Source organism: Capronia coronata (assembly GCF_000585585.1).
Source record: "Capronia coronata CBS 617.96 chromosome Unknown acBCG-supercont1.4, whole genome shotgun sequence".
Classification (NCBI taxonomy): Eukaryota; Fungi; Ascomycota; class Eurotiomycetes; order Chaetothyriales; family Herpotrichiellaceae; genus Capronia; species Capronia coronata.
This window is the reverse complement of record NW_006912896.1, coordinates 3,146,035-3,159,333: the sequence shown is the minus strand read 5'-3', so window position 1 is coordinate 3,159,333 and position 13,299 is coordinate 3,146,035. Positions and strand designations below refer to the sequence as shown.

Sequence of the window (13,299 nt, the reverse complement as noted above, 5' to 3'; positions counted from 1 at the left end):
CGTGCTGCTAGATGAAGAGCGAGCGGAGCATGTCCAAGCTCGGCATAGTTGCCTTGACCAAGACGGATGTAGCTGCTACCGGTAGTAGTACGTATTACTACCGGGTACTAAACCTGCCCATCAAACGTACGACGACAAATAGGGGCAAGGCTGTGACATGGAGCGCTGGCCTTCCATTTTGTTTCTAGGTAGTTTCAACTCCATGCATTATTGGCAGGACGACTTACCAGCATCACCTCGGGTCACAGAATCTGGCGACTGTATGATAGTTCAGAGACTTTCAGCATACTAGTACTGGAAGATTGTCACACCCTGAGAGTCGCAGAATTTGTGTGAACATGATAACAGGCATTCTAGTTGTTCGTGACCAAAGGTGTGTACATAACCTGAGTCGGTCTGCTAGCAGCTAGGATGGAAGCCACATTACACCACCGATTATTGAAATCCGCTGCCAACATCAAGCTGACTTGACCATGTCTGCCTTGGCCTTGGGTATCCCTTCAGGCCTTGTCCGTGTTCCAGATTTTCTCCTTCTTCCGCCTGCCTGGAAGACTGGAACGGCCAGAGTCGTTTCTCTGATGCTCAAAGAAGAACCCAGGATTCGTCTGCTTCATGATGCTCGACCAATTCCCAGACCTCGTCCTCTTCTGTCTTGGATGCGGTATCTTCTTCGATATGTCCGTTGTCGTCAAGCTTGGTTTCCAAACTAGTGTCTCTCTTCAGGTCCTCTCTCTTTCTCTTTCTGCCTTCTTTGGTGTTCTTTTCAAGCTTGCGCAGGGTTTCGTTCACGATGCCTGACCAATTCTCCGCAAACAGGGCAAGACGATCATCTGGCTTAGTGCAGCTCCAGCAGATCTTTCCCGTTGCGAGCGTCTTGTACTCGCCCAATGTCATCAGTCTGCGCGATGTTTCTGGCTCAGTCCAGAAAACGCCCCATAGACTGTTGCAGCCTTTCACGTTGCAATAGTACTAAATACATGGGTCAGTTAAGATCTAATCCCAGAGTCAATCCCGTGCAACGAGAAGAATATTTTGCACCGGATCGAAAGGATTGGCTCAGGGTGACTAGGTGATCACCCAACTGCGCACATCTCGCAGAGTGAAGAGCTTGACTTACCAAAGCACTTCCTGCATCAGGTCCACCTTTAAAGTCTTTCGGCGGGCAGCTGACTGCAGACATGGTTAGGTGGCGGACGAGCCTGTCTGACTTGCCCGCCATCCTGTAGTGCGCGTCTTGATGTAGCTGAAGAAGTGAACAATGACGGTGTTTGCGCGAGATGAATATCGTGCTGGTGTTTTTGCACTACAAAGCCTTAGTACAGCAAAGGGAAGCGACGAGATACTTGGTGATTGACATATGTGAAGGGCGGGTAGTTGATGGAAGACGAACTGATGGCAGATTGAGGAGGATGTGAGGACAAACTGCGATATATTGAATAACTGCACAGCATAGTAAGGTTGGCTAAAGGATATGACCTGATCCCCCGTATATCATATCTACCTGATGACAAGATCTATTAGTATGGACAAGTCTACAATAGGCCTAGGATGTTGGAAGTGAAGGAATTGTGCCCTTCAAGTGCTATGAAAAGCAAAGTTTCATCTGCATGAAACTCCGTTCCTACACAACCATGAGATCCCGGCACCTCGAACTCCTTTTCGCCGATGCTTGTCAAAAAGCATTCAAGTCAGAACTGCCGCCATTGAGATGTTTGTCCGTGACCACAATACCTTGTGGTCACTATCGCCAGAATGATGATATTGTGAAGCTGCGGCAGGAGCATGACAACTGCATCTTGCCAACACAGCCGACATGACGACTAAGTCATATAACGCAGGGAATGTTGTACCAAAGAAGGATCTTGCCCCAAGATCAATGTGCCGGGTCTGGGACACAATGACAGATGCAGAAATCGTGAATGGCTCAGTCCTTCAATGACGGGCCACGCTTGTTGGACCCCCGCAGGCCCGTTGCAATGCTTCTTTGAGGAAAATCGTTGCCGAAACTTATGATCTCGTCTCAAATGACTCGACAAACGCCGCTTCGTGGATCGCCCATTGATTTGTGACCGTGGGACGGGCTGCGGTTGAGACGCTGCCGTGCAGAGTCAATAGATGGAGACAGCCCTATGAAGATATTGGGACCAACCCTGAAGACTGGTACGTAAGCAAATACTGCCATCATACCCAGCACGCCATGACTTTGCCGGCGGAGGAACATTCGCAATAGATGTCAGTGCCTGGCCCCTGCTGCTTTCGCATAGTGAGTCCAAGCTCTGAAGCATATATGATTAGATCCCGAAGCGTTCTTATCCAGTAACAGTAACTTGGCTAGGTTGGTTTGCGGATGGAATGGAGAGACCCGAAAATCGTCATTTTGGCAGTACCGTGGAAAGATGCCTCAATTGCCGGCATTCGCAACAACAGAGGAATCTCAGGTAGATGGCTGTTCATCGTTTCGCAGGCCCGGGGGCCCATGCTTGGGGCTGCCAGGCGGCTCCCGGGTTCGCTCCGGCATCTTTCGGCGTCTTCGCAGGAGCTTCTTTCGGAAAAGGTGTAGGAGTTTCAACGGTACTTTTTGACTTCGGCGACGTGGGAGCTTGCCTTTGAATGGATTCAGCGCTGGGCCTGTCTGTTACAGGGTCACCAGGCAATGAAGATGTAGAAGCAGGCTTAGGTTCCTCGATGTATCTTGCTTTTGCGGCCCATCTTGCATCAGCAAGGCGAGCATTCTGCTTCAACAAAGCTTGTCTCTGAAGATCCGCAGCCTGTTCCTGTAGAGTCGGGGCATCTGCACGAGTTTGTCGCAGCCATTGATGCCATTGGGGCGATACTTGGACGTCGGAAAAGTGTGTTCGGCGATCCGCTTTCACTATACGCCGCCATCGACCGGGATTGAGGGTGTCTTTGAATTCCCAGAAAGTGTTGCCGTGAAGGTCTTGACCTGGCCCTTTGTTAGGTCATGGGTTTCCTTCACTTTGCTTGATGTGCACGTACCTATTAGGAACTTCTTCCTCCACGGCAACCTCAGCATCTTCCATCGCAACCAAAGATCCCTAGCTGCTCCCATGGTGATGGCTGTGTCGCCGATATAGATGACAAGCTAGGTATTGGTTACAGTGTTGAAGCAACCTGGATGTCATCGAAGTTCGCGTGGGTTGTCAATTCGCGGGACGCTGCAGGCTGCGACGTTTGGATCGACGTCAACCTGCAGGGGTTCAATTTCCCTGCGGCGCTGACAGACACTAATCGAGCCACAGCGATCCTCCTCCGTCAGATCCCTTCCCCCTGCGCCTGCGACTGCGCCATAACGCCATAACGGTTCACGCGGGTCTGTGACAGTGTTCGGCTTCCCTTGATCGTCTTACTTTCCATCCTTACTCGTATTCTTTGTATCAATCAGGGCGGTGGTGACGCTGAGCACATTCACGGATCCCTGACAATGGCTTCCGTAACCAGTCTCGACCAAGATATGCGCAAGTTGCGCCTGGATCGTTATACACCTGGCGCTGCAAAGGAAGTAAGAAGCTGGATTGAAGGCATTTTGGGAGAAAAGCTACCTGAAGGCGATTTGATGGCTGCATTGAAAGATGGCGTCGCCCTTTGCAAGTATGGCGCACCTCGTATCCGACCCCTACGGTGACTGACCCAATGTTGTAGGCTTGTGAATATGGCTGTCCCTCCAGGAGTAAAGTACAAGCAGTCCAATATGCCCTTTGTGCAGATGGAGAACATCGCCCAGTTCTTACGCGCGTGCGAAATGCCACCGCTGAATCTCCCTTCGCACGACCGCTTCCTCACGGTCGACCTGTACGACTCCAAAGATCCCGCTCAAGTCCTGCAATGCATTGCAGCATTTAGCCGCGCCGCAAATGTAATCAATCCCTCCGTCTTTCCAACAACGTTAGGAGCAAAAAGCAAAGGATCCACCATGAGCCCTCAGGGGACCGGTTCCAGTGGGCCGAGGTCGCCAGCATACACTACCACATCCACCAGCAGACCCCGTGGGACAAGCAACACCGCCGCGGACAGTCCTGCTCTTGCATTCAACGGCCTGAATAGAGCAACCTACTCAGGCCGGATCAGTCCAAGCAAAGGTATTCTCGCGCGAGGAGGGCTTGCCACCGGGGGAGCCGTGAGCAGTTGGAGCAATAGAAACGACGAGGGCAAAACTGCACCAGCTTGGAACATACATCAATACGGATATATGGGCGGCGCTAGCCAAGGGAATCAAGGTGTCGCATTTGGCGCGCGCAGACAGATCACCTCCCCGTCACCGAATGTGCCAAGTTTGGCAGAGAAGGAGAAGCGTCTGAAAGAGGAAGCTGAAAGAAAACGACGTGAGGCGGAGGAACGTGAGAGGCAACAGCAAGCTCAACAAGCTGCTGAAGAGGAGCAAGCACGGCTGGAAGAGGAGCGTAGATGGGCCGAAGAGACGCGCCGGCTGAAGGCGCAGGAGGCGGAAGAACAGCGAGCTGCAGAACGTCAGCGCCTGCAGGAAGAGGAACACCTTCGGCAAGAAGAACAGCGCCGCCAGGAACGCGCTTACGACCGCGACCGAGAGCAGGAAGCGGCTGCACAAGCAGGACGAGAGTCTCAAACGGCAAGACAACACGGCCGCCAACGCACAGAAAGTGATCCTCGCTTGAATGGCCAGTTCCTCAGCCAGTATCGGGCAGAACAGGCTCGCCCCGGTCTCAGTTCTCCCCCGGCCAAGCTGCTCGTGCAGCAACAGACCTCAGAAAGTAGACGGATCGCGGAGCTCGAGCGTCAGTTGGAAGAAATGAAAGCTCAACATACACAGCCATCTAGGACATTGCCAGAGGCTGAGCTCCAAGCCGAGGCCCCAGCTCCTCCGCTTCCGAGCAGGCCACAAGCAGCTCAGATGACCAATGAAGACGATTGGGGCTCGTCAGAGAGGGCTTATCTGGAGCGGGAGTGGCAGAAAGCCCAGAGCATTGATGACCGTCCTCCTCCAAAGCCGCCACGCCCGGATGCTTCTTCAATTGGAGCCTCCTCCCGGCCTCTTCCTGATCCCGCAGCCTACGCTTCTGGAACAAACCGCACCGATCGATACCTGGCCTCCAACCCAGCGCCATCCCAACCCCAGGTGGCGTCTCATCGCCCTCAAGACTACTCCACCACGACAGAGGTCGACATGGAGCAACAGCGTCGCATCCAGTCGCAAGCACGCACCAACGCTGGCGGGTGGGCCTCCAAGTCCCTTCTGGAACGCGAGATGGAGCGCGAGCGAGAGCGGCAGCGAGAGTGGGAAGAGGAACAGAGAGAAATAGCGGCGATGGCCCGCGATCAGAACGAAGGAAGCCGGCCTGGACAGTCGTGGGATGTACATCAATATGGCTATATGGGCGGGGACAGTCAGAATAGAGGCGGACCTGGGTTGGGTGTGGGAGGAGCGAGGAGGCAAATCATCGGCCCAAGACCGCCTCCCTAGTCGACGCCCAAGAGTCGAGGAGTATGCGTCGAAATGAGATCCAAATCCTGGGTCAGCGTCCTCTCTGCTGTTGATTATGAAGTTGCGAGCGAGAAGGTTATATTGGTGAAGGAACGGAACACAGTTTTGCTCAAACCGAGATTGTCTAGCCTGCTGATCTCCTTGCACAAACCCAGGACATTCAGATTTAGACGCTGGACGCTCATTACGCCGATGTCAATACTGAGCTGAATCTCACAGTGCATCAACAACCTTGATCATCCTTTCCCCGCTCTCGACCAACCAGGCCCACGCTCCTTGCTGACCTCCTTCCTGCGCCTTCTTGGATCCCTTTGCATCTCGTAGCTCGGCGACACGGCTCATTCGCTTCTCCACACCCTGCTTGACTGCATCCCTAAGTGCCTCGGTCTTCTTCAGGACGCCCAACTCGCCCAAACAACGCACGAGCGACTCAAGCAATATAGACACTCGGGCGTTGGCATCAACGGAGATGCGCCCCGCCGCAAAAGGGAGGTACTCGTTTTCGAGCTTGGCCTGGGACAGGAGCATGTGAGAGCGGATGGACGGGGACGAGTTTTCGAGGATCCGTTGCAGGAGAGATTCGCAAAATAGAGTCAATGTCTGCGGATCGAACATCTGGGATTGAACGAAACCAGGAGGATCTGAGAAGCATGATGTGCGCTGCGCCGCTGTCGACGGAAGCAGGATTCGCGCGAAGACAGGGAGAGGAAGCGGCTTGGTAAATTCGACGAACAGCGTCAACAATTCTTCGATGTCGGGGAAGGTCGTGGGCGATGTCGAGGTCAGTGTCGGATGTGAGGACACGTAGACCAGGAGGCGCATCAGGCGGAGTCGGAGGTCCAGCGACGTGGGTTCTGTGATCTTAGATGCCAATGAAGCAGCTGCCCAGTCGTCACCATTTTCGGGATCATTCCGTAAGCTGCTTGAACTGCTCTGTGGCGTGAGGCGCCTCGACGATGGTGTCCGTGTGCGCGTCCGCGTCCGCATACGCCTCCCATGCCAACCGCTCGCCGCTGTACCAGAGCTGGCTACCTCGCCATCTTCGGAGAAGTCGGAGTCATCGTGGGCCATGTAGTCGCCGTAGATATCCTGTTCAATGTTGACATCAACTTCCCTCCGCTGGATTTTCCCGTCTTTCTCCTCCTCCGGCTCCTTCAGCTCATGGGGGAAGATGGCGCGGAATTCGCTCGTCGAACGCGTGCTCCCGTCGGCAAATATAGCCCGGACGATCCGTCTTGCTCTTGCGTGCCCGCCGGCCGCCAGTTCGATGTACTGCCACAACAGACTTTCCTCGGGCGATGATTCGGCTCCAGTGGTACGCAGCTGCCAGTCCGTTTCAAGCGTCTCAACCATAAACGCCAGAAGAAGGCTGTAGTAGTCCCACCTGGCGCGGTAGGTGCTGCTAAGACACGCACAGTTCAAAGCCCAACCCACAAGATGCCAGAAATCCTCCGCCTGAACCCAAAGGGCTTGTGACACAGCGAAGGGTGTGTTCAGGTGGTCCTCGGATGGGGCATGTTCATCTTGGCTGAACTCTCCGTCTTCGTCTTCGATGCGAAGGCCATTATGCCGAGAAGATCGAATATCATATTTCCGAAAGCTGAAGGCCGTTGCAAAGTCGCCGTTCAGAGGACCAACTGTTGCGTGAACCAACCACAACAGACGGCGTGCGGCATTTGCTTGTTCCCATTTGTCGCTCGAATTAGTCCCCGAAGTGAATACAGGATGGACGGCAAGTGTGGCTGCGAGCGCAAGGTGGGCTGCTGGAGGTATGATGACCGGGGCCCGGCGGTCATTGGATGATGCGCTGTTGCCGGTGATGGATAACAGGAAGTTGATAGCCTGGGTGAAAAGATTCTCCTCATAGTAAGTCTGCACATGTTGGGCCAATTCGTAAGGGAGCTCCCTCGATTGGCGAAAGCCTGATGTTTGTGTAAAGGCCGAGTCTTGTTTAGAGAAAGACTGTGAAGGGGGAGGAGGGGATAGAGGAGAGGAAGCTGGGGGAGGTGCTGCGGGAGGTGCTGGGGTTGACCCTCCCACGGATCGCGATATCATAGTCTTAGAAGCTCCTCAGGACTCCAGACCGACGTGGCATCACCCGATGATGAATATTACCTGCGGCGAGGTTGTGGTTCAAGTTGATGGTCAATTGAATCGGACATCCTACAATAATAACAAACAATACGCAGTTCATGTCGATTAGATTCATTTGAATACAAGGCCGCCAAGGCCGCCACCTTCAAGTTGAAGTTGGAGTTCAAGTCATGTTCAAGTTCTTATTCAATGGTCACACGCTGTCATAAGCAATAAATAACTTCATCGAGGCTCTGCGGAATCCTGGCTAGTGGTTGACAAGCAGCAGTTCGAATGCTATACCATGTCCCGGAATGTGTAATCATTGGGCATAAACCTTTCGTACATCAGAGCATAGGCATGCTTCCATCCGACGTGTTTCCTGGGGAAAACAGCAGGCCAGGAAGAGATGCTCCCAATCTCCCACCTTCTCAACTTGCCAGCCTCAACCTATACTCGTGCCTGCATCAAGTTCACTCCACCATGTTGCCCAAAGTCCCTCGCGAGGCGTCTGGGCAGTCCAACATCTGACCCGTAAGGTCGATCAAGGACAAGTGGCAGCAGACTGATGTTTCGTCACTCTTACAACCTCTTGCTCAACGCCTGCTTTGCCTGGACACACATCTCCTCGAGATCCACGTTGGCAATGATGGCATTTCTGGTGTTGATCTCATGTTCAATTTTGGCAAAGTCCCTCCCGATGCCCGGTGCACGCCACTCATAGCAGTCGCCGACCCACCGGCTAGACTGGACCAGCCACTGGCCCCGTTCCTTCCGCTCCGCATTGTAGGTTGCAAAGACGGCTTCGATATCCTTGGGTGTCTGGACGCGTTCATCGGCCAGCAGTTCGGCCAATATGGCGCTGTCCTCGATGCAGAGCCCGGCACCGGCGCCATGATGAGGGGAGGTGGCATGTGCTGCGTCGCCGGAGATGCTGATTCGGCCTTTGTAGAAGGTCGGAACAGGATGGTCGCCCAAGTCGAAGATGGCCCACTGGTGCGAAAGCAGCTTTGTCAGTCCTTGGCCACGACCGGCTTAACGAGCGATATGACTTACAACGTCCAGATTCGGCTTCGTCAGGGCCAGCAACTGCTTGACGTTTGTCCCATATGCTGCAAAGTCGCGTAACGCGTCTTCCCTTTTCGCCGGCCTCGTGAGGCGTTGGAAATCCGGCCAGTCGTCGGTGGTCGTGCGAAATGCGACCATGTTGAGGGTCTTGCCATGGTCGACAGGGAAGGTCAAGACGTGGCCATCGGGTCCCATCTAGCTGCGTTTAGCATCTTGCAGCCGTGGGGGTTGCAGGCCAAGGTCCACTTACATGCATGCATGAATTCAAGGCCAATTCCTCACCGATAGCTCCAATGGCCTTGTCCATGGGCACCAGACCCCTGTATGCGTACTTGTGTGTGTACACTGGATGTGCCGACGGATGGTCGGGCCCCACGATGACCTGCCTCACGCGAGACTTGATTCCATCACAGCCGACAACGGCATCCGCCTCTGCTGTCGTGCCATCTTCGAAGGACATCACCAGCTTGCCGTTGGGGCCTTCCTTGATGTCCTTCAACTTCTTGCCGAACCTTGCGATCTCTTTGGGGACCAGCTTGACGATTTCGTCCAGGAACCGCGCCCGATGGACACCATTTTGGCCGAGGCTGTTGGAGATGGTGAATGCGATCTCGCGAGAATCCGACATACCGTTGAGATAATCAAACCAGACTTTCTGCTTCGACTCCCAGACGTTCTTCGTGCACACCTTCTCGAAGGCGTCGTGCACCCCTTGGTGACAGATCTTCATGGCCTGGACGGCGTTCGGGCTGAATGAGACGCCTGCGCCGATTTCGCCAAACTGCGGCGCCTGCTCGTAGACCGTGACGGGAACCTGTCGGTGATACAGAGCTATCGCCAACGTCAGACCTGCGATACCCCCGCCAACGATGGCAATTTCGAAAGGCTTCGTCGGAGCCATGGCGCTTCCTTTGGATGATGCGCTTTTCTGAGAGCCTTCCAGCTGACCTGCAATTAGACCGAGACGTGCTGCTTCTGACATGATATCCAGTGCAGTGGTAGAGGCGAAAATGCGTGCAGGAAGGTAGACAAGGTCGACGTGCGAGACTTTCAAAGATTGGGGAACAAGTCTGGGCTCTCCAAGATCCGACAGATCCGGCTTCGCGTGCCGAGTATCAAATGCGGAGATCGTGGTTGACCGATGCTGGTGTCGAGAGTTCAACCCCGGCCTATAGGGGGTCTCCTTTGGTCACGTCTGGGGCTATGGGTTGCTTCGGGGATTCGAAATGCGGCACAGTGGGCAGTGGTTTCGACGCGAATCGGAGGTCTCATAATCATTACTGATCGTTTCAAGTAACAATCATGAGTAAATAAGTACCTCAGGAGAGTAACTCGGTCCGACCCAATCCACATCTCCGGGTAGAATCTCGGACCGGTTCTATGGGACACGACGGCCAGATTCCCTCACATTTCGGGAAATAGTTGTACGACAAGAGTGACGACGCGTTGTCCATGAAATAGTACATACTACGTAGTGGTGACTGACAACAAAGGTGTTGTATTGTTGCCCTTTGCGCAAGATTTGGTTCCGTGCAAAGCGAAAGTATGAAGTAAGAGCAATTGGAAGCGCCTAAACATTTATTGGTCTCTTCTGGATAATCAGTACCTTTTTGATAGGACTGATCACGGGGAATGATGATGTTGGGCAAGTGGTTCCTGCTATAGAGATGTGATTGCAGCGGAGCCTGCCTGGAACCGGGGACTCCGATCAATTTCTGCTTTCAATCATATTGCATGCATTAACAATTCGACCTCCACCACCCTGACATGCCTAAAAGATTATGCCCCAGGCTCTCCAAACACCCCGGAGTTTGGCTTGAACGAAAGTGCCAAAAAAAGGTCGTGCCATAGAACTGGCGGCACCCGGAATCGAACCGGGATCGGATCGGAGCTGGAAACACCTTAACGCACATAGATCAGGACGATCTAAGTGCAGGCATCAACCACAACGATACATGCTGACCATTACTGCAATCAACATGTTAGTCACAGGCGCTTGGTTGGCGACGTTGGGGAATCTGGAAAACTCACCACCATGCCACCGCCTTGAATGTGCACAAAATTTCGCGCATCAAAGATATATACTAACAATTTGAGAAGTGGAGCAGGCGGGCGAGGTCCGCCAGTGATAGTTGGAGAAGCTACCCTAACCTAGTAGGGGCTTCCCTCGCCTAAGGAGCCTCCCAAGTTAGCCCTCACCCCAAAACAGAGCAGCCTCGTAGACAGCAAGTTGAGGTGAGACTCACCAATGTTGGCTTTGCAATGTCCTCGGCGCGGGCACGTTTATGCATTGTATAAGCACTTGAACGTGAGATGATGCGTTGTTACCACTGCGTTTTTGTCGTCATTGCTAGGACCAGCACGTCGTCCCAAGAGCAGCATGCGTCTTAAGTTGTTAGACGGGTTCTCACACTGATCTGCACACCGACGGCGATGGTACCCGTATGTTTGTTGGATTCTGACAGATTTCAGTGTCAACCCCTGGGCGATCCTGTCAGAGACGGGCATTGAAGCGCTAGCAAGGAGATCTGGAACCTAAGGAGACTGCATCCGCATTTGTGCCATCACGGATCAGCACTCAGGCTGATGAGACTAAATGTCATTAGACCTACTGCCGGTCAACTGCAGGGCGATGACCGTTCGAGCAAACAAGCCTCAGACAATGCAGGTCAATAGCAAGACTGATGAGATAGGACAACCACAACCCAACTGGTGTTTTCCATGGACTCCTGATAGAAACTATAAGGTTACATGCCATGCCCTGAATGCAGATATTGGTATCGTAGCCAAAGTATCGTGTCGTGCTGGCAGTGGGTTGGCCGCACGACCTGTCAGAGCCGCCGATGACTTTGCTGGCACCTTTTCATCCATCCCGTACTGATACCCAGATTAGGCGATGCGGTTCGCCCTCACAAGGAATGATGTAGACTGCAAAGTACTTCATCCTACATGGCCCTGCCAACCATAGGAATTAAACCAAAAGCTCGCTCGCAGGGCAGAATCCACCATTCATGAACGCTCGTAATCGTGTCAAGTCATTAACGCATAAGACGAACAAAAATCAATGTTCTGTACTCATCTCCCGGCTTCAAGCTGGGAAGGTGTGGGTTGGAACACAGGAGCCGACTGGTTCGGATCTTGTGGTTGAGCCATTCGATTGCGACCAGGCATAGGATGACGAAATCGGGCCCACCAGCTGGGTGCACCACGGGCGCTTTCAGACCGGCCTCCATGCACAGCGGTGGTGGAGGTCACTACTCTTCGTCGTTGTCGTTGTCGCTGTCGTTCTCGTTCCGCCTGGCCGGGTCTCTCCGCGTGCACCACAAGTGGAAATCCATGTCGATCACGATCATGATAGATGATACTCATGAAACGGCCGGGAATGATCATAGCCGGTCGTCTACCAGCTCGTCCATTTCCCATGGTGGAGAAGGTGCCGGGAGGTTGTTGCAGATCGACATGTAGGCCACTTCTGGCAGATCCGTCGATATTTACCCCTTCAGGTCGAGGTTTTGGAACGTAATAGTCAGCCTTACAAAGAGGGCAGCATGCCCGACGCGAAGTCAACCAAGGATCAACACAGGAGGCATGAAAGGCATGGCCACATTGGAGACCACGAATATCGTCATCATCTTCGATTGTGTCAATGCAGATCGCGCAAGCATCTCCAGCCTCGGGTAACTGCTCAGCGGGCACAGCCGTCTGTATTGGATCATCGTCGTCGTCGTCGTCGTCATGTGTGGTGAGCTTGTTCACGGCGGTGTTCGGAGCCACTGCCGACTGACTGGACTTGGGCCTTGACGGCGTCGCAGGTCGAGGCTCATAGTCGCTTTCTTCACCCACGATCTCGGGAGTTCCATGTTCGGGTTGGATGGTTTTCTCATCGACACTCGTAGTCGTATGCGCACGAGATAGTTCTTTCAGGTCGCTGCTATTGCCCTCATCTTCAGAGTCCCGAGGCTGACTGCGGACGCTGGCAGGCCTTGATAAGGAGTTGATCCCTCCGGCAGTGGGCAGCCCTTCGTCGGCACGATTGGAACGCCATGTTTTGTACTTGATGAGAGGGAATTTTTCGTTGACCTCGTCCATCGTCATCAACTTCTTCTCCCGCCGGCGGCGATGTTGGCGAGGCATAGCGCCGAGGTCGACTCCATCAGGGTCTTCCCCATTCATACGCTGGCGATTTCGTTGATTGTATCTGAAGCAATATTTAACGCCGACGATGATCCTAGCATAAGAGAATCGATTAGAAATGACACAACGCAGGCACATGTAACTAAAGCTCACCATAGATTGGTAAAGACAACGCCGAAGCCGAGCGCGACGAAGAAGAGCAGTGGCGAACTAGGACCATTGCCTCCACCGCTGCCCGGATTGCTCGTTGCAGTGGCACTGGCCGCCATTGTAGGCGATGATGTGGACGAAGCCATCTCGGGCAAGATGTAGATGACGCAGTGGTTGGCGTCGTGTCGAGAGCAAGCGATCGTTTAGGATGGCCGAAGCATTGAAAGCGACGTATAGTGGGAGCGCGGTTCAGGCTCCGAAGTCGGTCTCACGGTAAGGAGATATGGACTGAAGTGAGGTGATTGACCTGGAGCCGTACGGGTAGGTATAGGGTGAATGTTGGCACTGGATGGAAGTGTGGGCGCTGTTCTTGAACGATAGGCGGGCGCGCAGATGTT

General features: G+C 53.6%; 6 protein-coding genes across 6 annotated transcripts; 1 reads left to right on the top strand and 5 right to left on the bottom strand.

Annotated features, from left to right (window-relative positions):
- Positions 1-582: 582 nt before the first annotated feature.
- Positions 583-1,180, bottom strand: A1O1_05664 (uncharacterized protein; the record flags this gene model as incomplete). The annotated part of the gene is made up of 2 exons (XM_007726548.1): positions 583-969; positions 1,118-1,180. 2 exons carry the CDS (start codon positions 1,178-1,180, stop codon positions 583-585), a joined length of 450 nt encoding a protein of 149 aa, XP_007724738.1.
- Positions 1,181-2,450: 1,270 nt separating this feature from the next.
- A1O1_05663 (uncharacterized protein) lies at positions 2,451-3,070 on the bottom strand (the record flags this gene model as incomplete). The annotated part of the gene is made up of 2 exons (XM_007726547.1): positions 2,451-2,944; positions 2,998-3,070. 2 exons carry the CDS (start codon positions 3,068-3,070, stop codon positions 2,451-2,453), a joined length of 567 nt encoding a protein of 188 aa, XP_007724737.1.
- Positions 3,071-3,442: 372 nt separating this feature from the next.
- On the top strand, positions 3,443-5,455 carry A1O1_05662 (uncharacterized protein; the record flags this gene model as incomplete). The annotated part of the gene is made up of 2 exons (XM_007726546.1): positions 3,443-3,609; positions 3,661-5,455. 2 exons carry the CDS (start codon positions 3,443-3,445, stop codon positions 5,453-5,455), a joined length of 1,962 nt encoding a protein of 653 aa, XP_007724736.1.
- A 234-nt stretch (positions 5,456-5,689) lies between these two features.
- A1O1_05661 (uncharacterized protein) lies at positions 5,690-7,531 on the bottom strand (the record flags this gene model as incomplete). Its single annotated transcript, XM_007726545.1, has 1 exon — positions 5,690-7,531. The coding sequence occupies one exon, from the start codon at positions 7,529-7,531 to the stop codon at positions 5,690-5,692; it is 1,842 nt and encodes a 613-aa protein (XP_007724735.1).
- A 600-nt stretch (positions 7,532-8,131) lies between these two features.
- A1O1_05660 (salicylate hydroxylase) lies at positions 8,132-9,599 on the bottom strand (the record flags this gene model as incomplete). Its single annotated transcript, XM_007726544.1, has 3 exons — positions 8,132-8,542; positions 8,606-8,812; positions 8,868-9,599. The coding sequence occupies 3 exons, from the start codon at positions 9,597-9,599 to the stop codon at positions 8,132-8,134; spliced, it is 1,350 nt and encodes a 449-aa protein (XP_007724734.1).
- Positions 9,600-11,692: 2,093 nt separating this feature from the next.
- Positions 11,693-13,047, bottom strand: A1O1_05659 (uncharacterized protein; the record flags this gene model as incomplete). Its single annotated transcript, XM_007726543.1, has 2 exons — positions 11,693-12,845; positions 12,905-13,047. 2 exons carry the CDS (start codon positions 13,045-13,047, stop codon positions 11,693-11,695), a joined length of 1,296 nt encoding a protein of 431 aa, XP_007724733.1.
- Between the last annotated feature and the right edge of the window lie 252 nt (positions 13,048-13,299).